The 25667-nt window shown below is 44.4% G+C and overlaps 1 protein-coding gene across 2 annotated transcripts in view; it reads right to left on the bottom strand.

Annotated features, from left to right (window-relative positions):
• The window catches only part of EDC4 (enhancer of mRNA decapping 4), a 31578-nt gene extending 11097 nt beyond the window's left edge, over nucleotides 1-20481 (bottom strand). Inside the window, exons 1-18 of one of the 2 annotated variants that reach the window (XM_083753090.1) lie at nucleotides 20303-20481; nucleotides 15135-15291; nucleotides 14513-14624; nucleotides 13429-13528; nucleotides 13075-13264; nucleotides 12025-12172; nucleotides 11529-11633; nucleotides 10070-10179; nucleotides 9612-9695; nucleotides 8151-8246; nucleotides 7662-7764; nucleotides 7091-7271; nucleotides 5779-5851; nucleotides 5058-5149; nucleotides 4241-4437; nucleotides 3481-3569; nucleotides 2524-2677; nucleotides 1209-1672 (exon numbers count right to left, since the gene is read on the bottom strand). In XM_083753090.1, the coding sequence (XP_083609216.1) occupies nucleotides 1209-1672; nucleotides 2524-2677; nucleotides 3481-3569; nucleotides 4241-4437; nucleotides 5058-5149; nucleotides 5779-5851; nucleotides 7091-7271; nucleotides 7662-7764; nucleotides 8151-8246; nucleotides 9612-9695; nucleotides 10070-10179; nucleotides 11529-11633; nucleotides 12025-12172; nucleotides 13075-13264; nucleotides 13429-13528; nucleotides 14513-14624; nucleotides 15135-15291; nucleotides 20303-20378 (2531 nt within the window). In that variant the 5' untranslated portion in view covers nucleotides 20379-20481. The remainder of the gene's footprint in view (nucleotides 1-1208; nucleotides 1673-2523; nucleotides 2678-3480; nucleotides 3570-4240; nucleotides 4438-5057; nucleotides 5150-5778; nucleotides 5852-7090; nucleotides 7272-7661; nucleotides 7765-8150; nucleotides 8247-9611; nucleotides 9696-10069; nucleotides 10180-11528; nucleotides 11634-12024; nucleotides 12173-13074; nucleotides 13265-13428; nucleotides 13529-14512; nucleotides 14625-15134; nucleotides 15292-20302) is intronic. The other variant, XM_083753091.1, reaches the window with a different exon arrangement.
• Between the last annotated feature and the right edge of the window lie 5186 nt (nucleotides 20482-25667).

The raw sequence follows: 25667 nt of genomic DNA, 5'->3' as shown, positions 1-25667 counted from the left end.
TTATGTCCATCTACTCTGAGCAGAACTAACATTGGCTAGAACTCAAAACAAACTAAGTATCATACCATTCAAAGTATACAAAATAATTCTTAGCAGTTTTCATGCCACTCAACAATGGAACAAGAAAGAGGGCCGAATTGGAGAAAACAGAGTCGGCTCCAAAGACTTTTATAATAAGCAAACGGGTCTGGTAAAACCCATTAACGTGGTGGCAATCCATGCTTATGAGTGGAGGATGTTCCATAACGAGGGTGCCACCACATATAAGGCCCTCTTCCAGGCCCCTGCATAATGAGCAGCACTCACAGGCAGGACCACTAGTAGCACCCCTACTGATGGCTTCAGGGCTCGAGACAGTTGGTATGGCGGGGTACTCTGGCAAGTACTCAGATCTCATCCATGCAAAGGATGGGAGCTGAGCACTCAGGTACAAAGTAAGTGCTGAAGCTTTCATTTCTGTGCGAAACACCCAGAGCAAGTATGATTTTCTTTCAGGCTGGTCTGTGGGCTCAAACCAAACATAGCCATTAAAAGAAAGGGTCAAACTGTAGAGCTGGGGTTAGGCAGCAATTGTGTCAATGAAGACTTATTATCTCTTATTTTATTTATAGCCTCCAAGGCAAGGCACCTCACTCTTCTCCTCCTCCATTTTAGCCCTACAACAACCTTCTGAATTAGGTTAAGCTTAGAGATAACAAGGCCACCCAGTGAGCCTCGTGGCCAAGAGGGGATTTGAACCTGAGTCTCTAAAACCTTAGCTCAACAATCTAATAAACGCTATGCAACACTAGACATGACTGCAATAGGTGGAGGGGCAATGGCAGAGCACAGGCTTTGCATGCAGAAACCCCCAGGTTCAATTCCTGGCATCTCCATTTTAAAAGAATCATGTGACAGGGCTGGCATAGGCCCCTCTATCCCTGAAATTCCACCACTGCTTACTCAATGGGCCAGATGGACAAATAAGCTGACCTGGGATAAGGCAGCTGCTGATCTTCCTGTGTAGAAAGGAGATGGGAGTTCAAGACAACATGTGATGGCCCATATCAGGGAACTTGTGACCCTGGACATCATCTTGCTGGACTACAACTCCCAACATCCAAAGCCATTGGCTGTGCTGGCTGTGGCTGATGGAAAGAGGACTCCAAAAACATCTGGAGGGCCAAGATTGGTGCTTCCCCAAAAGAAAGGAAGGAGATAGCAGGTACCTGTCTGCCATGCTGTTCCTGGTCTCCCTGGTGATGTCAGGGGCAGCTGGCCATGGTTGGCTCACGCCAGCGTCAGAAGCCATGTTTTCCTGAGGTAAGGCTGCCTCCAGCAGCGAAGGCGCAGTCCGCATGTCCACTTCATTGGGGGCCATGTCCAAGGAGTGATGGCTGTGCTCCGAGCCGTGACGATTCCGCGGGGAGAGCAAGTGCAAGGCTGATGCTGCGGAAGCCATACTGTCCGCATGATGGTTGGAATCCAGGATCTCTGTGGGGAGCCCAGGGGGGCCGCCTCCAAAGCTGCGCTGCAGGGTCTCAGAGGCAATTTCTGGGATGTCCTGAGACATGGCGGTAGAGGCAGAGGAAATGACGTCTGGGGAGCGCTCACGAGTAGGCGAAGACTGGGGCACCACCAGAGGCTCCACTTCCTGCCGCTCTAGCGCAAGAGGGGCATTCCCTGGGGAAACCTTGACCAGAGAAGGAAAAAAGTTAACCTTTTCCCTTCCATTCTCCACACTACCTAGGAAGTTTACTTAGATGCCCAATTGTCTTGACAACCTTCCTTCCTAATCCCATTTTTTCTTTCTTACATTTTAAGTATATATAGACTGCTTTTTGGAAGATGCCCCCAAAGCAGTGTACAATTAACACAGCAAATCAAAAACATGATGATGATTTGTACATAGTGAGGAAACAGATTAAAAGTTTTGCAATATTTACTGATCATTTTATTACTTTGTTTTTAGTAGGCCTTTCCCTTATAGAGATTAGGGCAGCATATATGATTACCCCATTTTTATCCTCACAACATGAGATAAGCCACAATTCTATGATTCTAGGTGGCACAGGAAACTCAGGACTGAAAAGAGGTCATGGGGAATACCTATATATCTTTAACACACAGCTTGATACAACTATATGTCTTGGGACAGCTAACATAAGCAAATATATTTTTCTACACGTAATGACCACGTTGGGGCACCCCCTCTTCCTATTTATGGGGAAGAACACATGCATTGAACTCAGTATGGCAGAAATCAGACAGTATACCCGAGACCAGTGCACTTTAGTGCAGGCGTGAGGAACCTTTGGGCCTCCAGATGTTGGTTGGACTCCAACTTCCATCAGCCCTAGCCAGCATGGCCAATGGTTAAGGTTGATGGGAGTTGTAGTCAGTAACATCTAGGGAGGGGGACTGGTTCCCCACCCCCTGTGCTCCAGTGGCTTTGGGCACCCATACTACATGCACACAGTGTAGACGATGACACAGTCAGGGAGAAAGGTAAATCTTTGCAGGCTCATAGAGAATCCACCTTACCGGGATGGGGGCCTTTGGGGTCAGTTTGTCAGGAAGGCCAGGGAGGAGGACTGAATGACTTCGAGGGCTTGTCTGCAGACTTCCACTGCTGCCGCTTAGGGTAAGGCTACTATCAAGCTGCATCTTTGGGCTCAGAGACACTTCTTCAGCTGGCCTGCAGCAGGCAAAAGGCAAATTTGTCCGTAGAGGTTACAAAAGAGAGTGGTCTTGCAAACCCCAATTAAAAATCAGCCCAGGGAGAAGGGTTCTGACCACAGCATGCTTAAGGAACTGTGCTATTGACTTTACTGTCCTATGGGACTGTCATCCAAGCAATGCTCTCTAAAAGAAGACTTCCTTGGGGGACACTGTATGGGAGAAGCTGAAACAATGAATGCTAAAAAGCTAGAAGGGGACCTACAAGAGGTGGCCATCCATTCCCTCAAGTAATTCAGAGCTGTGGTGAGAAGCTAGTGGGAGAGCAGTGACTGCAGTCTTACTTGTCTCACTATCTGTTAGTACATGAGAAATCTGAAGCCTAATGGCCCCTCGTGGTTCTTGCCTGGTAAACAATGCTGAACTGGCCTCTGTGCTCTTCTATATCCTACAGCTATATTCCAAGGAACAGGGGTTCCTCCCCTGTCCTGCAAGTCTAGGATCCTCCACTATCTGCCTACCAGGTCACTTCATTACCAGCCTCTGCTATTTATTCCAATTATATGAAGCAAAACCTACAAATCTCAGGAAATGTTCTGGGGAATTGAGCTGAAGAACAAAGGGGATGCCTCTCCTTGGGAATAGGAATAGCGCATTTGACAGCTGCAACTCTGAAGATGACAGAAGCTCTGCCTTTAAAAAAGCTCCCCAAGATATCCATGTGAACCATTCCTTTTTCATGCCTGATTCTGAAGGGAGTCTCCTTGCCCTTGAAAGTACTCAGTGGGTAGCACTGGGAAGGAGTCCTTGCCTAGGGCTTACCTGGGAATGGAGGGGTCACTGACGGAAGAAGTGCTCATGGTTGTGACAGCTGTGAGGGAACTAATGCTGCTTCCAGGTGACACCGTGACCTGGCACAGAAAATTCAATGGTGTTAGAAAACTCTGCCAGCAAGCATTTTAATTGAATACATACACAGTATTGCCTGCTAGTAAACACTCCTCTTGTACACTATATATAATTAACTCTGCACAACCTGAAAACTATTTCTATTTTGCCATTATAAGCACCACACTTTCTCCTTACTTCTGCTTACAATTCTGATTTTCTTAAAGCTTGTTTTTAACTTTGACTTTTACTGACATTTTTAACATATATTTTATATTCTTTTAAACAGCTCAGAGGTTTTACTTACAATTAAGTGCATAATTGCACAATTAAGTGGCATACAAAGGAGTACAAATTGGGTCAAATAGTTAATTCCAATTAGTGCTTAGAACAGATTTGAGTAACTGCTGGCTTAAAAATATATACAAGGAACAAAGGAAATTGCTTCTCTGTTCTTTGTTGTCCTGAGCACTATCTAATCCAGATTTCCCCAACATGGTGCTCTCTAGATATTTTGGATGACAACTCTCATCAGCCCCGGCCAGTAGAGCCAGTAGTCTAGAAGTCCCAACATTCCAAGCCACAGGTTCTCCACTCTCGCTATAAGGAATCCCAAGTCTTTTACGTTAAAATGTCCAAATTGAAGGCAGCAAAGGAATTTGCTCCCATCTGAAACACACTCTAAGGAGGTTACCTGCTGCAGAGATGTACTGGGAGTCATGAATGCATCTGGAGTCATGAGCTTGGGTTTTGTGTCATTGGAAGGGGAGAGGAAATCCACGGGAACAGATAGCTCTGAAATGCGGCGCAAGTCAGGCTGTGAGCCATGTACGGATCCCTTCTCTGATCCAAGCCCTTCTGCGCCCAGGTCAGCAAGGTGATCTGGGAATGCTTCAAAACACACCAGACAGTTTAAAAGCAACTTGTACAGAGAAAGAAAACAGACATTTAAAACCACACAGCCTCCAGCCACTCAGTTAAATTAATATTAACACACACAGGTTGGGGAGGGGCGGGGGTACAGACTGCAAGACAAACCAAGGTCCCTAGCTATTCCCAGAGACTCGGCAGCAAAAGTCAGGGCCAGGCAAGATTTTGTCCAGAGGCAGAGAAACCTAGGCTATACAAAGGTGCCTTATACCAGATCAGACTCTTTGTTCATATAGCCCAGCATGGTCTACTCTGCCTGGCAGCAACTGAAAACGCCAAGGACTAAACTTAGATATAAATAAATGTAATCAACAAGCCAATACATCTTCTGATGTACTCTACCACTGAATTAAGGTCCCTTTCCTGAAATGAAGTACCACAATTGACAAAAGGATTGCCCACAGTCCAAAAATAACTCAGCAACTACAACAGACTTGGCATCCAGAATTCTCGAGCACTAGCAAGAATTTCCATTGTCAGCTCTGAGAGATAGCAAACTTTCAAATTAGGGTACCTTGATATCAGATGGGCTAGACAAATTAACAAGGAAACACAAACACTTTTTAGAACAGAGGACTCACCAAAATCTTCATGGGAGCCATGGGGAGGAATTGGAGCAGCTGTGTCTGGACTATGGAGAGGCTGGAATCTGATCTGCACATCCTGAAGGGCCCTGCAACATCCAGATAGATTGTTTTGGTTTACAAACTCGGCCTCGATAGGCAAACACCATGCTAAACAAGCAACGTTGCTTTGTGCAAAAGAAAACGAGCAGCAGACAGAGATTCCATTAAAACAATGTACTCCACTGCCACTTCTCATTTGCATCTGACACTTGTAGCTTGTTTGCTAAAGCTTCAAGCACAGGTGCAACTGGGTCCCCACTGCTCCCCTGCACACGCATGCCTTATGATCCTGCAATCCACAACATCCCCTATTAAAGAGATGTTCATAATCCCAACAACAAAATGTTTGCATTATCTGCACCTAATATTTGCATTGCATTCCAAGTGCAGAATGAGGGTTTATTTGGTACATAAATGGAATTATTTTGGTGAGAACCACTTGCATTATGATGTAACCCTTTGGTCACAAAGCCCAGGACTGCTGTTTTGGGAGCAGCAAGCAAAAGTTATCTCTGTTTGGAGGAAAAGCATGAAAGGTCACTCCAGGGCAGTTAAGAGGCAGTTAGTTACCTATGGTACCATCCCATCTTGTGGGCTGGCAAAAACTGAGCCTGTAAAGTCTTGTTAAAAACTTAAAAGGCAGGCCTGGAGAACAGCTGTCCTACAAAATACTCACTTGGTGTGGACACAAAAGAGTTTGATAAGCACCCCCGCTGCTGATTCCACCGCTCCAGTACCTTGAGTACCTTCTAGGAAGAAGAAAAAAATGGATGAAATTTTATTTTTCTTTATAACAAAATATATATACTGCTTGGTTGTAATAAAACTTCTAAGTGGTTTACAAAACATATTAAAATAATCAGTAAAAACAGAAACATTTCAAAATATTTTTTAAAAAAAACATGTTTCCTTCCATGTTTAGCAGGTAAAGTCTCCTTGCTCACCTTCTGAGTAAAGTAGGATAAGGCTGCTCACAGCGTAAGAAAGTGCTCAGGATGGCTGCTCTGGGACAAAAGTACAAGCCTTACCTGCTCTCAGGCAGAAGGAGCCAAGGGGCCATTCTAACACTCAACACTTGAGAAGAAAGACTATGACAGAATTCCAGTATCGCACAAAACCATGGTTTGTGCTAACAGCAGTTTAAAAACAAACCATGGTGTGCTCCAAAGATATAATGAAACCATCATTTATACTGTTTGTTTTCTTGCCTACTTCCCGTGGAATCCCTGGGATGCTGTCCCTTAAATGCTCTGCTTTGGCCTATTGCAAAAAACTGACAGTCATTAACAGTCATTAACAGGCTTACCATACCCACTGAGTCAATCACCCATCTCCTACTACCCTTCTGAGAAAATCCCCACCCCACCCTCCCACTGTATATAAAGGTCTGGTGACTTCTGTTTCAGTGTATCTGAAGAAGTGTGCATGCACACGAAAGCTTATACCAAGAACTAACTTAGTTGGTCTCCAAGGTGCTACTGGACAATTTTTTAAATATATTTCGACTGCACCAGACCAACATGGCTACCTACCTGAATCTAGCATCATCTGTTGTTTGCTTCTGTTTTGGCACCTTTGTCTTACACTGTTGATATACTGGCAATCACATTAACAGCTGAGACCAAAGCAGTAGGCAAATTGTTAGCTGGGTGACCACCGGGAACCCAAACTAAGAGCCACTCAAGTACTTCTGTTTCCATCCAATCAGGCATGGCAGACTCCCAAACCAACAATTCAGACTTCAGTCCAAATGGCAGGTTTCAAGTCAGCTTCAATCTATGGGTTTCACATTATAGTTTGTGGGCCAATGACCAATCATGGTTTACAGGTTTGGACACCATGACAAACCAGTTAAACTTTGCAAACCATGGTTTTATGTGACTAGAGAAGCAAAGCTTGCCTAGCATTTGGAGAATCAGGCTAGCTACCAGAGAGACAGTCATCTTTCTCTTCCTCACTTTTGATGAGACACATCTTTTATCACTCACCTGCACTAAGGCCATCGGTCTCCTCTTCCGCTGGCAGGACCTCTGTGTGTCTCAGCCGGCAGCGGCTGACCACCTGGATGCCAAAACTCAGGACTGGATGGGTCAGCAGAAACTCTGAGATGGAGCTGAAATAAGCTTTGCCCTCCTCCTGGTTCTGCACAAGTTCCATCACATACAAGACCTAAGAGGAAAGAATCAGGTAGATACCCTGTAGTAACGTAAGCAATAAGGGGCTCTTGTACCAGGAAGGACACAAGTGCACCTGCACCTTGGGCCAAGGAACAGGCTACGGACAATGGGAGAAGCCAACACACTGCCTCTCCCCAAACCCAGCATGAAAGTTGGTCAGCAGTACTGAACTAATTCTGGATTCACAGATCTTTTCTGAAAATGAGAACTTTTAAAAGTTTACACCCACTAAAAGGAACCGAATGCTTTGCTTAATCAAGCAGCTGCTGCTAGCCCCAACCATCTCTTTTATATGTTAACAACAGGCCCCACACTCCCTAGCCTAGCAGTATTGCAGATGCCTTTTCCTCTTGCACCCAACCTCGCAACAGAACTTGCCTACCTTTCTCTGCACATCACTCAAAATCAGGTATTCAGCTGAGAGATCCAGGCAGGCCTTCAAACTAGGAAGGACACTCATGGAGCTGAATATATCCGGAGAAAATCTGAAAATGACACAGTGAAAGCAGTTTCCCTCAGATGTCTACTAATAATCTTTCTCTTTAGTGACGTGTTGTGTGCATTGCTGAAGCCTGCCTTTTTAGGTACATAGAGAGCTGCCTTATACAGAATCAGACCATTGGTCCATCTAGTTCAGCATGGTCTACTCCAATTCTCCACAATTTCAACCAGAAGTATTCCCCAATCCTACCTAGAAACACCAGGGATGGAATCTCGGAACTTCTGCATGCAATACAGATGCTCTAACACAGAGCTAAATCATTGGCAGGGGGACAAAGACTGTTAGTTGCCCTTCTCGCTTATCATTCCACACACACACATTCATTACGGGCTCCTACCATGCACAACTGATGACTAGAGCAATACTTACCGGACAGTCTGTAGGCAGGTCCATGATACAGTGCACCACATCTTCAGCTCTCGATTCTGTTCTGCTCCTGTGATGAGAAACCTCCAGAAGGGAACTCTGCAGAAATGAAAGGATGGATGAGAAGGAACGAGTGATGACTAGAAACGGCCATTTTGCTTGCTCCATAGCTTTATTAATTTGTTTGCCTTCACACTATTCCAGCTACGTGAGTGGGGAGTCGGGATGTGGGGAGATGTTGGCTGTGCTCTGTCACGTTCCCAAGAGGCCATCTCTCCAAGTCCTCCACACATTCAGGCTCAACTTCTCCTCTATCTGTGTAGGCTTCCTGCGCCATACAGAACTCTCATGTGGGGCGCCTATAGAAGTAGAAAAGGCTCCCCACTGCAAGACCTCAGCCAAAACCCATAGAAGTCAAGATAGCTATGAGCCCTCAGGAACATAATGGAGGTGGTGGGGCCAATGAGCACACCCCTACTTTCCTTCTCCAATTGTGTAGAGGGGTGAAAGCCTGAACAGCAAGCCTCTGAAAATTCTTAACTGGCAGATTTTCTCTCATACAAGTTGATGCCTCTCCTCAAAAACAACTAGATACCAGACTCTCTTAACTGGCTGATTCTCTTTGCTCAAACCAAAGCATTACAAGATTGTGGTACAGAGATTGGATCTACAGGACATGTGAATTGTACTCATGTGTGCATAGGTAATCAGCATACCATCAGCTGCTGGGAGCCTTAGCCCATTCTCCTGTGGGTCTGCTCCCGTCTGTTAATTTCTTGCAAGGAGGGGGAAGGAAGAGGAAAGAGGGGCTGTTCTTTCTGTGGGGCACATGGGTGGAACTGCCACTCAACATCTGCTCCTCATTCCATGCTGTACTTGGGAATGAGGGGCAGGTAGGTAAGTATATCAACATTTCCTGGTACAGCAGCAGTGCTAGGTCATATTATGCCACACTCTACTCTTATTGCAAACAGGGGGAGTTCATTTTCCAGTAACTTGTTCCCTATAATTTACACTATCTTAAAAAGAGTACAGAACTCAGGAACCTTAATAAAGCTTATGGATCAACAGGCAGCCAGAACTGACGCCAAATTTGAAGCCAGAGACTAGGTTCCCAGTTTACGTCAGGCTCATAGACACTCCAGCCACAAGTGTTCAAGTAATGAGGGGAAAACTACAAGGCATGCCTATGTTGCATCCCACAATGCTTCAGAAATAATCTTTAAGTTAAAATTACAGACATAAAGGCTCCTCCTTGCCAGCACTTACACCTGGAGGAATAGAGGAACAGAGGAACTAGACTAGAAAGTTGTAAATGACTGATCTGTAGGGTCCTGTTACTTTATTATAGCAATGAACCTTCATGGGGTAAATACAGAGCAAATATATTTATTTTTCCATACTGTCCTGCTTCCCACCAGAAATGGGACACCCTTAGCAAATAAAAACAGAATCATGTCTTACTCTGGATCTTGCTTTTTATGGTTGTCACAGAACAGCAAGCAGGAGAGAGGTCTACCATCATGAGGCTTCCATTCATGCAGGCACCTAGGTAGGAAGTCAAAGAAATGATGACTGAGAGCCTGCTCCTTCATAACTGCAGGTGTGAAATGGCTCCTTTAGGCAGCAACTTGCTCTCAAGAATCCAAACATTGTTTACAAGTGGACGGTCAGACAATAGAGCACAAGAACTTTAATAAAGCTTGGAGGTCAGATGCTTTGGACCACAATTTCATTAGCTCCAATCAGCATGGGAAAGAGGATGGTGTGAGTTGTAACCCAAAATATCTGGAGAGCACCAGGAATATTGTTGTAGAACAACAAAGTCATGCCAAATTCAGACTATGTTTGGAGCAAGGGACTGGGCATGTAAGTAGGTTTGAGGCACACGAAATCAAGAGACACTGAGCTTCTGAAGTTACCTTGGTTCATCCTGCCCTTCTATGTAAATCTGCCAGAATTTGACAAAGCCATCATGGCTTGCGGTGGCCAAAACAGTTCCATCTGGGGAAAGGGCTCCCTCACTCAGACGCTAGATAGGAAAAGGGGAAAAAATCAGCTTTCACTCAGCAAAACAACTTTAATGAAATACAAAGCAATGACCTGGTTTGCACCCAATGATAAGCTGTGGTTTATTTAGCTTAAATGTGCTTGCTTGTATGCCTGAACCCAACCTGGTCAACTGTGGTTTGTTTGTGGCCAAGAAACCAGAATACTGTATGTAATCATGGTTTAAAACTGGCTTATGAATCGTGGCTTGCAATAACCATGGCTTCTTATTACACCTGAACTTAATCCTGGTTTGTTTTGGTAACCCACCCCAGACCATGACCCAGCTACAGATGCACAAGTGTTTAGAAAATACAACCAATGTAAGGTGAAATAAGCCGTGGTCACTTTGCTCATCTGTCATCCTGGTTTGTTCAACAAAGCAAAGTTATGAGTTAGTGTTACATGTGAAAAAACCCAACATGGTTGTGATATACATGTGAATCACATTAATAACCTGATGTTTCTTTCCTTCTTTCTTTTTATACAGTGAGTGATTATCAACTTTTATATCAGCAGCAGCACATATTGCCAATTTGAGCCAAAGTACTTTCGATTTCCCAGGTGTTCAGTATGTTAAGTTGATAAAAAAATTAAGACATTTGGGGGGATATATGTTACGGTACTTTTTCATTCTGTATTCTCCAGGTGACAGCCTCCATCACCATCTTGGGCTCAGCTGCCATCAATGCACTGACTCCCTCTGGCTCTGACTATTTTAACTTCTCCCACTACCTCATGCATCTTTGGATCAGTGAAGTGTCAAGCACCTTTCCATTCACAGCAGGACTCTTACCCAGTCATGCTTTCAAACATCACGCTGTGCCCTCTCACCTCACTTCCCATTTTAAAGAGGCTTCTTTTGTCCCCAGTGCTGCTAAACCAAGACATAAAGCTGTGCCATACAAAGAGCCCCCTTAAGAAGAGGCTGGAAGTTTTCCACCCATAATCTTAACAAGAGTGCTTTGAGGCGGAGGGAAATACTGTCACAAAACCACACAATGGAAAGGTGAAAAAGATGCCATCTTTACTTGTCGAGTCATAAAGGCCTGTTCTTTGCCATATGGGAAAAGCAGGATCTCAGCAACAGTCTAATAAGGGATGATAGGAGTAGTAGTTCAGCAAAATCTGCAGAGCCAAAGGTCCTCTGCTTCTGGTCTAATAGCTCACACACTCAGACCCTTTTGCCATTGATCCCATAAACCAAGTGGATGAAGCCACAGGCCTCTTAAGAATATTGAAAACTGTTGGATTAAGGAATTAAACATACGTAACAGATGGCTCAGCTCTGTAACGGGAGACAGACACCAATGACAGCAGCAGAACTCTTACCGTGCTGTGACCTTTTACCACAATAAAGCCCTCTTTGATGCTGGTCACTTCCACTGGCCATGAATTATGATTGGCTCGGATTATATCAAGGTCCCAAACCTCTGCCTGCAAAACGAAGAGAAGAAGGAAGTACACAAACTGCATACTGAAGCTCTGCCAGGAGTGAACATAAAGTCACCTGCCATTCCAGTTACCACTTCGCTCTGCATACACTATCCTCCCATGCACTCTGCACCATCTCCTGTGTTTATTCCTCACAAGTACCACACCCAAAAATAGCACAACACAACCACACTTGCCAGACTTGCAAAAATAAAAGCAGAGGCTGACTTGATAAAACTTGTACCGGTTTACATGCTGTGAGGTGCTTTGTGCATGGATGTATAAGAACCTGGAAAATTGACCTAACCGTGGGGCACATCTTTCTAATTCCTTATATACAACTTATTAGTACCTCAATACGAACAACCGCCTTACGAAAGAAATCAAAACTTACCCTATCCTCATGTAAGAGTGCCAGGGTCTGACTGCCTTCCTCACAGCTCTCCTCATTCTCATCTGGGATGAAGGGACACCATATGATCCTCCGGGAGCTGTTCAGAGGAGTCCCATCAGGTCGCTTGATGTTTACCAGGATCTCCTCCCTGATCACCAAGTTAAGGAACAGCTACAAATCACTTTCCTTTGTAGTATCAACTGCTTTGTGATTTATCCCAGATGTAGTAGAAACAAACACAGAGCCTTGCATAGTCGGCTTTGGGAAGGCAGTGTGTGGGCTGAGTGGGGATGGGGAGAATCAGATTTTGGTCTCACTCCACCCACTATGCAACAATGCAGTGTGTGGCCCGCAGGATCCGTTTTGAAGTACTTTGCGGCCCACTTGGTATGACAAGTTGGGCCGCCCTGTGCTAGGTAGTAAACTAGGATTAAACTACAGCTTCCTGGTTTGGATATATTGGGTAACTGTGGTTTAAGCACAACAATAATAATAACAGTAATTATTTATTATTTATACCCCGCTCATCTGGCTGGGTTTCCCCAGCCACTCTGGGTGGCTTCCAACAAAATGTTAAAAATACAATAAAACACATGTGACATACGCGTGTGAGAGCTTGATGTCTATTCTCATCTTAATGAGCCATAGTTTATTAAGCCACAATTGTTACTGGCGAAGGAGACCTTTGAGTCACAATACAAGGAGTCAGAGTCTTGTTTCCTGAGTGGATAACTTGCAAGAAGAAAATATGTATAATGCTTGGATGCTGGCTGGCAGAAATAAATACTAGTACATAAATACTAGTACATCTCTTTAAGGCAGGGATGGGGAAACGTTGGCCTTCCAGATTTTCTCAGTTGTCAACACCTATCAGCCCCAGGCACCATGGTCAGTGGCTAAGAATGACAATATCTGGAAGCTCACAGGTTCCCTGCCTAAGATACAGAAATAAACAGTGCCCACTTCCTATCTTGTAGTTACAAAGTTGCCTCAGTATCTAACAACACTGCAGCTATTTCCTACAAAGAACAGTACTGAGAGATAAGATACTGGATTTTTCCATTCTCCATGGTCAGGCGCCAGACAAAAAGGTTGCCAGCTTCATCCAGGCAAGCGAGTTGGTTGGAGTTGAGGTGAGCAAAAGCCAGGTCTGCCACTCCACCTGTGAAGCCCTTCAGCAGGGTTCGCTCTGCCGTGCTAACGCTCAGGACCCGAACCATTGCAGAGCCATTGCTGGCACCTGTCAAAGAACAGCAACAAGAAAATGACAGTTAAGATGGCTGAGGCAATGCCAGTGCACTCTCTACAGCTGTGGGGAAAGAAAGAGGACCTCAGCCCAACACAAGGCCACTGCAAGAAACCTAGCCTAGCCAAAAGAACCAAGTTGATGGAGAGATGCCTCACCTCTAATGGCATATGCCAGGTAGGCATTTGACACAGCAATCAGGTTACCATAGTAATATTTCTGCTCCCAGTCATACCTGGCCACTGGCTGGATTTTTACCTGGAGGGCAAAAAGGAAAACAAAGACCAGCTGAAGTGTGGAATTAAATTCAACATTTGCCAAAATAGGGACAAGGCATCCATCGCTGAACATAAAACTGTAATATCATCTATATATGCTGAGGAGAGAGGAAACAGCCAACACCTAATTCAGGAGTCACCAATCCTGTTCCCTGCTTCAAGAGATGCTGGGGGCTGAACTGGAGACCTTCTGCATGGAAAGTATGTGCTCTGTGTGGAACTATGTGAACGAGTCTTTAGGGACCTTTGGGCTCTTATACCGTAATCCTTCTTCCCAGGTACCATGATTCCCACTGCCCTCTCTGGTTTGCAGAAACTGTTTGGGATGAAATTGCAAGCTACAGTGTGTCATAAACCAGAAGGCAGGGAGGGAATCGTGGCACATGAAAGGAAGGTGACTGGAAAGGAACTCAGGGACATGGGAATTCTTAAGGACTTTTTCATATATCATCAAGTGGTTAAAGGCTACATCTGAACCAGCCCAAGACAGCAGTTTGAAGCTAGTGCCTCAATCCCCAACCTCACACAACCATTTTCTTGTGAACAAAAGCTTCCCATGGCACTTAGGCCTATCACCACTGAACATTAGAGGGAATGCTAATATGCACAGAAAACAGGCTATTCCAAGACTGAGGCATGAATGCCTGCTTTAAAAAAAAGTCTAAGAGAAGCACCACAGTACTCAATCCACCCCTCCAACTTATTACGCTCTTCAGCCTCATTCACCAGCAATCCAGGCACTGACTCCTTAAATCAGGGCTGAGGAACCAGGTCTCCAGATGTTGAACTCCATCTCCTATCAGCCCCATTCAGCATAGCCAATGGTAAGAGATGGTGAGAGTTGTAGTCCCATGACATCTGGAAGATCTCAGGTTCCCCATCCCTGCTTTACACGCTTGAAAAGATGGCAAGCGGTGCCCCAACTGGTTTTGTACATTGTCCAGATGAATCTTTCCGCTTTTACCTTGTTGCTCCCTCTAGCTTTACTGGTGATGCTAGAGTCGCTGCTGGCTACTATCTCAACATCTTTAGCAGTTATCACCATACAGGTAGAGCTATCATCTCCAGAGAGGCAGCTAAAAGAAAAGGAGAAGAAGTAGTCAAAACAAAAGACCTCAAGGACAAACAGCTTTTGTTATGGAGAAAAGTTAGGGATATGACTACTGAAGGCCCCCAATTAAACAAACATGCCTGTTACTATGAAGTAGCAATTTTACCACTTGTCTTTCCTGCTGCAAATGGTCTTTCATGGACAAATGAGCGTTCTACTGGAAGCAACACAAGACAGCAAACAATGCAAACCACAAGTTGCAAACCTCAACCCCAGTCACTGTCAATGAAGCCTCCATTACTGTACAAAATGTATCCCCATTAAGCTGTGTATGAATGTAGTCCCTCAACTGTGGAGACAACACACTATCTTAAATTTGAGTCTCTCTGGAACAGAAGCTACAAACAATGTTACACAACTTTAAAGCAGTAATCAAGAAAGCTGGAAGCCCAGTCTTTGTAGGAGCAATTACCGAGCTGAGATTTTTCAGCAGACCCATGACAAGCTCTCCACTTTCTCCCACCAAGATACCTACATGACTTGCTTCTCCTGAAGTGCTCCCAGAGGAACTGCTTGGGGTACTGGCTTCGTCAAGGAAGTGCCATCTCCAGATGCTATGGGATCTGGCACCAGCAAGCCATTCAGGTCTCCATTGTATGAAGTGGATGATCTCTGGTTTTCGTTGACTGAACCTGAATGGGGGGAGGGGGGGGGAACAGAGCCAATGTTCACATTTATGCAGCCATTTAAAGGGTCATGAAAGTTTCTGAACCATACAGTCTCCCTTTGATGGTCCCCTGTCCCATATGAAAAGAACATAACATGGGAGAGTGGTTTCATTCAAAAGAAATGCCAAACTCTCTCTCTTTCTACTGAAACAGGAAACAAGGAGCCCATCAAGATAGTAATGTTCTAGAGAAGATATGAAAAACATTCTGTCCAAGGACAGAAAACCTGAATCAGTGGTCCTCCTCTACAATTAAAAGGTAAGTGTTTTGCTCAAGGAAAGACGGCTTGAGGATATAATGCCAATCCTGGCCTGACTGCACTGGCTGCCGATTAGTTTCTGGGCCCAATTAAAGTGCTGGTTTTGGCCTATAAAGCCTTAAACAGCTTAGGACTGCAATACCTCATGGACTGCCTCTCCCCATATGAGCCGACAATCCTCATCTGCAATCATTATCTGAGGCCTTTCTTTGTGTGCCTCTTTCGTGAAAGGTCCAGAGCAGGGGTCAGCAAACTTTTTCAGTAGGGGGGCAGTGCACTGTCCCTCAGACCTTGTGGGAGGCCAGACTATTTTTTTTTTTAAATGAACAAATTCCTATGCCCCACAAATAACCCAGAGATGCATTTTAAATAAAAGCACACATTCTACTCAAGTCAAAACACCAGGCAGGCCCCACAAATAACCCAGAGATGCATTTTAAATAAAAGCACACATTCCACTCATGTAAAAACACACTGATTCCCTGACCATCCACGGGGCCAGATTTAGAAGGCGATTGGGACGGATCCAGCCCCCGGGCCTTAGTTTGCCTACCCATGGTCCAGACTGTGGCAACACAGGAACGGGATTTTTCTGCAGTGGCTCTCTGTTGGTGGAATGCTCTCTCCAGGAAGACTTGCCCAGAGCCTGTGTTACATATCTTTAGGCACCAGGCAAAAATATATCCCTCTTCTCCCAGGCCTTTGGCTAATTAAACAAACTATTGCTTTTTAAACTGTGTGTTGGAGTTTATTTGTTTTTTGGTACTGTTAGTATACTACGTATTTTTGTGATTTTATATTGTAAACCATCCTGTGATCCTTGGATGAAGGGTGGTATAGAATTATTAATTCTTATTAATTATTCTTATTATTATTAATCAATAAAAGCATGATGGATGATGACATAACTACACACAAAGACTATTTCAGCCAAAGGCTAGATTAAAAAAGAAAGTTTTAGAATCGCTATGAAAGCTCAATGGAGAGGTAGTTCCTCTAACCACTTCAGTTCAGTGAGAAGCCTCCATACTATGAGAATAGAGGAGAATGGAAGGGTGGGCAGGGAAAATGAAAAATGTGGCCTGCTTCTCTTTTTGGTTTCCAAGTTTGAAAGTCATAACTGAGAAGGCTTGCCTTCTAGCTGTGCCTATCCTGATGAGCTGTAAAGCATGGAGCCAGTAACACCACTTGATGACTAGGCTTCAACTGGGAAGGATTGTGTGGGGAAAGGTATTCCCCAAACTCTTGTTGGGGCTATATGATTTTGCCAGAACACTTAAAAATCTCTGGATAACTGCCATTCCAGACGCTGACTTCTGTTTGTTCCTGAAGGCTAGAATAGACCTGGGAAGGGAGTTAGAAACAAACAGGCCACGGAATTAGAGAAAAGACAAAAAACAACTTTTCTAGGCAGGTTTACCAGTAGCAAGAAAGGACATATGGGACAGAACCTATTCCTACTGTTTCATGTGCTGTCAGAAGTTGGGGTTCAGCAATCCTGCTGGGTAGATGTTAGAAGGTCAAAATCAATAGCTTCAGCCATCTTGAGCCAGGGGATTGTTGCGGAGAATCCAAAAACCCAGGGCCAGAGAAGTCAGCTGATGATCCTGGGTAAAATTCCTACCCAGTCCCCTTAACTGATGACTAATGCTAGTTTCATACTACAGTGCAGCACGGCTCAATGCCATAAAGTAACACCGTGAGAAGAGGAAAGGGGGGTGGGTGGCATGTAGGCAGAGCACACAATGGTTAGTTCTGTACAGACAGTGAATGGACCACAGGGGGAAAGTTCCCTGTCTGCCCTCCTCAGGCTAGGTTCCCCCACCCTTGCCAAGCCATAATCTGATTGCCTGAGGAGACACAGAAGGCATGTTGAGGAAAGGCAGAGCTGGCTGTTGTGAGCTGCCTGCCTCACATACGATGTAAGTTCCACCCAACCAGAACACAGGACCCTCTGTGAAAATGGGGTCCCAGCCTTGTATGAAAATGTGCATGCCTATGGTCATAAGCTCAGGGGCACAGCATATGCTTCACATGCAAATGGTCCCAGGTTCAATTCCTTGCATCTTCAGGTAGGGCTGGGAAAGATTCTCAATTGAGGATCCTGCCTGAAGTCTGACTGGAAAGCAGCTGCCAATTTGGGTAGACTCAAAACTGAGTGAGATGGATCAATGCTCTGGCTTGGTATAAAGCAGTGAACAGCAGTGAACGATGTCTATATATTCCTATGCTGATCAGTGAATCACACAGAATACTAAGAATCAACTTTCGCTTTCATTTCACTTAGTTTCACATGGTTTCTTGTGGTTACAGGGACAGTTGAATAACAAAGATAACGCCTACTGGAGGAATCAAAATCCAGAGCAAGTTCAAGGAAAGGAAAGTAATAGTAGCAAAGGCATTTCCTATTTTCCACTAGAATAAATAAATTGCCTACTGCAAATTGAGTTAATATCCATATCATTGCCCTCCACCCCCAGTAATTCTGCTATCAATCCACACTCTGCCCTGGGATATGTCAGTGATCTGAATATAGTAAGTCCTTCCTACAAATAATTAAGAGATTGGTGAATACTTTACAGCAGGGCCATTGCTCAAAAGCTGGATATACACGCAGCACAGTAGGAACTAAACGCCACCATCTAGCCCAACAGAGCTGGGTGAGGTTATGGCAGGAAATGTCAACAGGCACAGTACGCTGCTCACATGAAATGGTTACTGCTGCAAGCACCATGGAAACAGTATCTCACAAAAGACAAAAAGGGAGGGATCTGGCTGGCACAGGAGAAGTTCAGATAAAAATCTAGGATGCATCCTGTACCTAAGTATACTGCATTAGTATTATAATATGTGCAGATAGGTATATCATATTCATACTAGCCATTCAGTTGTTTTTACACCAATGGAGAAAGACAACATTGCCCCCATATACCAATGTTCTTGTTCATGACTTATGAGGCTAATGCAGTTTCCAAGGCAGAAATGTTGTGATTTCCTCCTCAAATAAAGTACAGCACAGCATGCTAATTAGACACTTTACTAAAGCAACAGGTGCATTCCAAACTATCCCTTTAAAGACAAACCTCTTCCATACTCTGCACTGCAGATATTTCTAAATTTATGAAATTTCCAAAACTAGAAAGCTACTCACTCAACTTTGTCCATCACTCCATCCCCACATTATTCTTACCACGATACTAACCAGGCAGATTACCTATCGGTGGGGAGATAGCGTCTCAGCAAGGGCACTATTTGATTTGGCTGCCTTGTCATGTCCAGTGCAGGATACATCCTGGAGCACTGCCCAGACCTCCCTCTGGATAGGTAAGGAACCTGCTCAGGTATGACTCTGGCATAAGCCACAGTCTTACCCCTACCTTCATCTTTGCCTTGTCTGGATTCAATCTCAAGTGTTTTGTTTATGTCATCCATTTGCCTGTGGCCTCCTCACACTGTTCAGATCTGAGACAGCCATTGCTGGACACTTACGTAATGAACTAGAAACCTGGGTGTTACCTTCTTGTTAATTATATCCAACTCTAAAGCTCTGATAATATTTCCCAGCACCTTCATGTAGTTGTTGAGAAACACAACTTGTGGAGTACCACAACTAACTGTGCCCCCTCCAAAAAAAATTCTGAAAGCAGCTGGGTAGTGGGGGGAAAGGCATAGAAGTGGGAGACCAGGCACACCAGATATATGTTCAGTATACAAAAATGTTATGATCTACAGCAGGAGTGGCTAACTCATGACTTGGTAAGTCAGATAAGGCCATCATTTACCAAGTGGTAAAATAGGGTTTAGATCTGACAACACTATTGCTAAGTCCTCCTTCCAGCTTGAGAAATGTAGCAAAAGCAGCTATTAATACAGAGAATTACAACTGGAATATGACTACAAAAATAAAGAAACCAAAGAACGTACATTAAGGAAAGGTCAAGTCATCCAGTATTTGCTAAAGAGCCATAGAATAACAGTACTGAATCACTAGCTGTTCATTCTCAGCGCCAGCTTGAGCAGCTTGGCCAACCACACCTTGCCTAGAGTGCCTTCACAAGCATCTGCAGATATATGACACCAGACTCTGGGCTGCAGGCTTAAGCTGCAGGGGGAAATGGCCTTTGAAAAAACAAGCAGTCAAAGTCAAACCAAGTGCCTGCTCCATTAAAGAAGGGGGCGGGGCAGAAGCAGAACATGAAGGGGGTGGGGTAGAAAGAGGCAGCCACGTTTGAAAGAAAGCTGAGCACCACACTCCACCAAAAAGAGCAGAAAGTACTGATGCAGGAGCCACTGTTGCAGAGGACCTTTTTAGTCAGATGGGACTTTTTGGCCCCAAACGGGAAGCCCCATCCTTGAGTTCTGGTTACTCAGAAGTAGGTCTCCACTGTGCTCAAGGAGGCTCACTTCCAAAGAAGTAGACGCAGGTTTGCAACCCCCTACCGTAACCCGGCACAACCAGACAACAAATCCCATCATGCTCCGTTGGGTTTACTCCCAAATAAGCGTGTATATAGGATCCCGACCCCCTGGGCTCTTCTCCCGCCCGTCGCCTCCCGCCCTCCTGCCAGCGCCGTTGGCGGCTTCCCGCTCACGCGGGATGGGCTGAGCAAAGGGGAGCACCGCCGCCCGAGAGCACGAGCCTCTCACTTCCCAAAGGAGCTGCTTCCAAGGAAAACCCCCCGCCTTCTTTTTAGGGTCCCGGCCCGAGAGCCTCACCGCTCGGCCGATCCAGCTTGAGGATGTCTCGGAGATGCTGAGTCGCGTCCTCGATATCGATGCTCGCGGAGGCCATTGGGCCCCGCCAAGTCCGCCAGCAGTACCACAGCTACCGCGGCTTCCACCGCCCGGACAGGCCAAACCCCGCTTCTCCGCCCCCACTTCCGCTTCCGGTCCGGTCATTGCTTTCCTTCCCCCAGGCAAATGGTATTCAGACGTCCGGGTTCCGCCTCTCCCAGCAGAGAATAAATACAGATGGTGTACGAAGCAGGCAGAAGCGCGCAGCAAGGAGAACGAGGGCCGGGAAGAGGGCCCCCCTCGCACCTACAACCTGTGGCCTTTTAAACTGTGGGTAGCTGGGGGGTATTGTATATATGTTCATTTATTATGTATGTTTGTATTTTTACTTTGGCCACCTCATGAGAAGACTCCCTGGAAAAGACCCTGCTGTTGGGAAAGATGGAGGGCACAAGGAGAAGGGGACGACAGAGGACGAGATGGTTGGACAGTGTTCTCGAAGCCACAAACATGAGTCTGACCAAACTGCGGGAGGCAGTGGAAGACAGAAGTGCCTGGCGTGTTCTGGTCCATGGGGTCACGAAGAGTCGGACACGACTAAACGACCAAACAACAACATTATGTATGTTTGTATTTTTATATTGTAAACCGCACTGTGATCCTCGGATAAAGGGCAGTATAGAATTTAAATAAACATAATAAATAAAATTAGTCTGGGGTTAATTTTGGGCCCTAAAAAATAAAGATACAGAAAGGCGGGACAGTTCTCTGCAGGAGGAGAGGCTACAGCTTGAGCTGCAGACATACATATCCTGGACGTTAAGCCCCAAATGAACACACAGCGTCACTTCCAAGTAGTATGTTAGGTGGTGCTGCCAAATTATTATTTTTTAGCAGAATTTATACACTGCTCAACCTTAAAAACCACAGAGCTATGTATGTAGGATCGCCCCAATGGGCGTCACTATGTTTGGGTCACAAAGTCCCAATGAATGTAATATTTGAGTGGAGTAGACCTGATGTGTTGACTCCAAAACCCCCAAACCGTATGAAATAAAGATGGATGACACCACTTGTGGAAGCAAGTTGAGAGGCAGCGTCACCTAAGATACAAAGGGATTTTGCATTGCAATATCGTAGGATGCGCTTCTTACGATCCAACGGTTTTTAGTCCCCACTGTTTAGTTTTTTCTCTCTCTCACTCTTAACTCACGCATATCCGTTTGTGTAGTGCGTGCGTTCACACAGACAGACACGCTAGTCTAGAATAATCTGGCCATTCAAAAGTTTTCCAGTTATGCGAAATTCTTATCAGAGAAAGAAGCACTAGAAAATACTTACCAAGACAGGAAGATGATTTGCATACAAATGCAGGCATTTTCAGTCATTTCAAGTATATTAGGCTGTGCTCTGTTCCTTAAAAACACCCTGCATGTCAAGCAGACAAAGCTGTAGGGACAGCTTCTGTACCATCATTTTCAGCACTGCCTTTGTCTGCTGACTTTGGCCTGTTACACAGAGCCTCTGTCAATTTAAAAATACACCAACCCTATTAATATAGAGAATAGCCTGTAGCATACAGAAAATGAAATACTGCCAGCAGCTGCTGTACATAAGTAACTTGTCCACTGTTCTTGATAAATTACTTAATTTTTTTTAACTTTATGGAATTAGAAGTAATTTCACCATCCCTCTCATTTCCTTACTTTTGCATGAACATGTGCAATAACCTGTTAAACCCTCCCCCAACCCGCAAGACATATTAAGGCAAGTTCTGCACAAAGCAGTGAAAATAATCTCTCTTATATTTCCCAACATTGTTGTTTTAAGGTTCCATATCAGGCTTGTTTGACCTAGAACATCTGCTTTGCATGCATTAGACCTTAGGATCAATCCTTTGCATATTTAGGTAAAAGGCTCTTGGGTAGTAAAACCTGGAAAACCTCCTATCCCAACCTGGAAGAATTGCTGCCAATCAGAATAGAGGCAATGCTAGAAGCTTCTTATCCACATACTAAATTATTCTGTCAAGAACAGCAACTTTCCTTTATCCCTACCCACCTCTACAAGGAAAATTACACTGGATTTCTAAATGGAAAAGCTTTCCTGGGATACCAAGCCTAGAAATGCACTAGTGTTGCTATTGTTCCCCAAATCCACAAACCACATCTAAGGTGGTAGTACCTTTCAGGCTGTGCCTCCACTAACCTTTGGCTTGTTCTGGTTCAAAACCTTTGCAACATCATTGCAACAGACAATTCACAACCAGAAATAATGCCCGTGTTATTTTCTTTCCTCCTCAGTCCCTTTCCCTTGAATGTCATGCAGTTTAGATTGTAAGCCTGAAGGGAAGGACTGTCTTATGATTGACATTTGTAAGCCATTTTGGCCGCCCTTTTTGGCTGAAGAGATACATATTTTAAATAAAATAATTTTTATAACACATGATGAATACATACATGGACCGCAAAGGATTACATAGCATGATGTAGTTATCCCCATATTGTGCACTGCAGTGTACATAACATGAAAATTTGCCTTAATAACCTATACAGGCAAGTATGCGTGCCTCACATTTCATTTATTCTGTTATCTGTAGACTGCACGTCAATAACAAAACAGAAAGTTTACCCTTCACCAGCCTTCTTATCAGCCCCAGCCAGCATCACCAATGATGGGAGTTGCAGTCCAGGGAAATGGAGGGCACTATGTTGGGAAAAGCTATTCTACAAGTAGGCATGTTATCACACATTTTGTTCTTTCAGAATTCACTAAGTGGTCAGGATAACTATTTTCTTTGGGGCTGATCATCAAGTCCTCTCCAGGGTGGGTGGGACATGGGAAATTACATGGGAAGGAAAAGGGGCTGCCACTATTAAACAAATGGTGGCAATATTAGGCTTGTTCACATAAAGTGCTGTCCCTTCCCTTTTATCACTAGACAACAGGGAAATTGGCCACAAGATTATTATTTCAGAGATGAGAGATGTCCTCACACAACAATCTAAACACAGATGAGTTATGCTGGCCCCCTATTCTTATGCTGCCTCATGAAGCAAGACAGCACACACTTCCTCACTCTTTTTCTGGTTTCTAGTCTTAAAGCAACAGTATATGTTAAAGAGCCTTTATTTAAACATTTGCTGCTGGTACAATCTTAATAAGTCAAGATTATACAGTAGATATGGTATAGGTAGGTAGTGCTGTTCTGCAATTGAAATTCTGCATTTCTACAAATGGTGTTTTTCTCCCCATGTACATCAAGCATCTGCTATAAAGCAGTATGTTAAGCTGCTGCAGTTTTTGGAACATGATGTTTCTACTGTCAACTGATGACAAGTTTTGTATAGAAGCAAATTCTCAGTGCCTTCTTTTGTATACCCCTCACAAAAAGGAGAACCCCACCACAATATTAACTGGATCCAAACCCTGCTGTTTTGAGTGCCGGCCTAGAACTGCAAAAATACACTTATGGAGCATGTGGCAAGCCATGGTATGTGGCTGATGGGCTGTGCTTTGGTAGTTGCACAGGTCTGCTCTATATATTGCCCCAAAGCAAAGTAGCACTTAGCAGTTTTATGAAAGAATTTACACTGTTTTCAGAATGAGCAGTTTAACAGCTTTATCTCCTTACACATAATCTAGAATCCTAGATCAGGCTTTCTATCATATACCTTCTTGTAGCAGTTTATAATATCCTAAGGATGTTTTCTGCTCTGAAAACAAATAATTACAAGGCAGTTTCCATTAAGGGATGATAGGAAGGATGGATTTCTCCTTCAAATTGGGTTGGAGAACACAGCTTTTTATTGCCCTTCTGAGCAGCCTCTATCTACTGACTTTTAACATTTTCTCAAAGGGCAAGCCAATTTTTAATAAAATGTTGTGAAGGTAACACAAGATATTGGGAAACAGTCACTCTTCTCTCATGGATGATAATAAACATTCCTCATAAGCTTGGCCAAAGAGTAATGCCCCCCCTTCCAACAAAATGTTGCCTGTGAAAAACATTCTCATGGAGTTTTATAAGGCATTTTGTTTACATATGGCTATTAAGCAAAGCTCTCACCAAGACTTATACAACATCCAACTCAAAACATGGTACCCTATGATGACCTCACCCAAAGATTTTCATCTGGTGTGCTAAATTTAAAATGAGGCTATCTGGAATTGCCTCATCTTATTTAGATACAGAGACAACCGTTTCCCAATAGTTGCCTGATCACCTGATTTGAAGGGTGAAGTTCTAAGCAAACTTGGTCCTAAGTTCTACACATCATTGGGACTTCTGCAAACTAAACCTGTACACGTGCATTAAGGCATTGGATGCCAGCCTAAGCCCTCTTCCACAAGCACATTTTAAATTCATGTAACTGGCTAATGTTAACCAAAATCCTTGCAATGAAGTGATGTCTATGGAACTACACCTCAAGGACCGTAAGCGGCAGCTGTAGTCGCCCCAAAAGCATTGGCTTGCCAGGGACAGGGACAGTCCTTTAGATCACTTCTGTGTAGGAAATGAAAGCACAAAAAGAGGAGGTAAAGTAGAACGATCAGAGCAAGGAATCCAAACCAGAGCGAAGCTGAAATGGACTTTTGTAAACCACCCAGGGGGGTTTAGAAATGTACCTTTATTTCAGGATATGCTTGGAAATGCATACCTTCCTTGCCTTGGTTTTTATATTGATTTGGTGCCGACTACAGCCACGGGGTGAGCTCCCATTGCTCGGTCCCTGCTCCTGCCAACCTAGCAGTTCGAAAGCATGTCAAAGTGCAAGTAGATAACTAGGTACCGCTCTGGCGGGAAGGTAAACGGCGTTTCCGCGTGCTGCTCTGGTTCGCCAGAAGCGGCTTAGTCATGCTGGCCACATGACCCGGAAGCTGTACACCAGCTCCCTCGGCCAATAAAGCGAGATGAGCGCTGCAACCCCAGAGTCGGCCACGATTGGACCTAATGGTCAGGGGTCCCTTTACCTTTACCTTACCTTACAGCCGCCTATCAATAGATGTGATAGCAAATCCACCCCTTCAAGAGATCTTTTTCCATAGTTGAGAAAAACACACTTACTGTTCCTCCTACTCATTGGCATATGAAACTAAACAAGTATCAGGTCAAGTGACCAGCACAATTTGGAAATAGCTCAGTTAAACTTTAGGAAAGGCCCGTGGATGCTCACCTCATACTAAGCTCATTAATAAAAAATCCTATAAGGACCTGGCCATTTTGAAAATATGTGTTGTCTCCACCACTATGTTGTTGCAGCAAATCAGCAGAGAAAACGTATTTGGAATTTTCTTAGCAGTTTGGTAGTACTGGTACTATTTAATTACTGAAGCACTGCTATTG

This window comes from Podarcis gaigeae (assembly GCF_964106915.1).
Source record: "Podarcis gaigeae genome assembly, chromosome: 8".
Lineage (NCBI taxonomy): Eukaryota > Metazoa > Chordata > Lepidosauria > Squamata > Lacertidae > Podarcis > Podarcis gaigeae.
The sequence above is the reverse complement of the archived record's forward strand: the minus strand, read 5'-3'. Positions and strand labels throughout refer to the sequence as shown.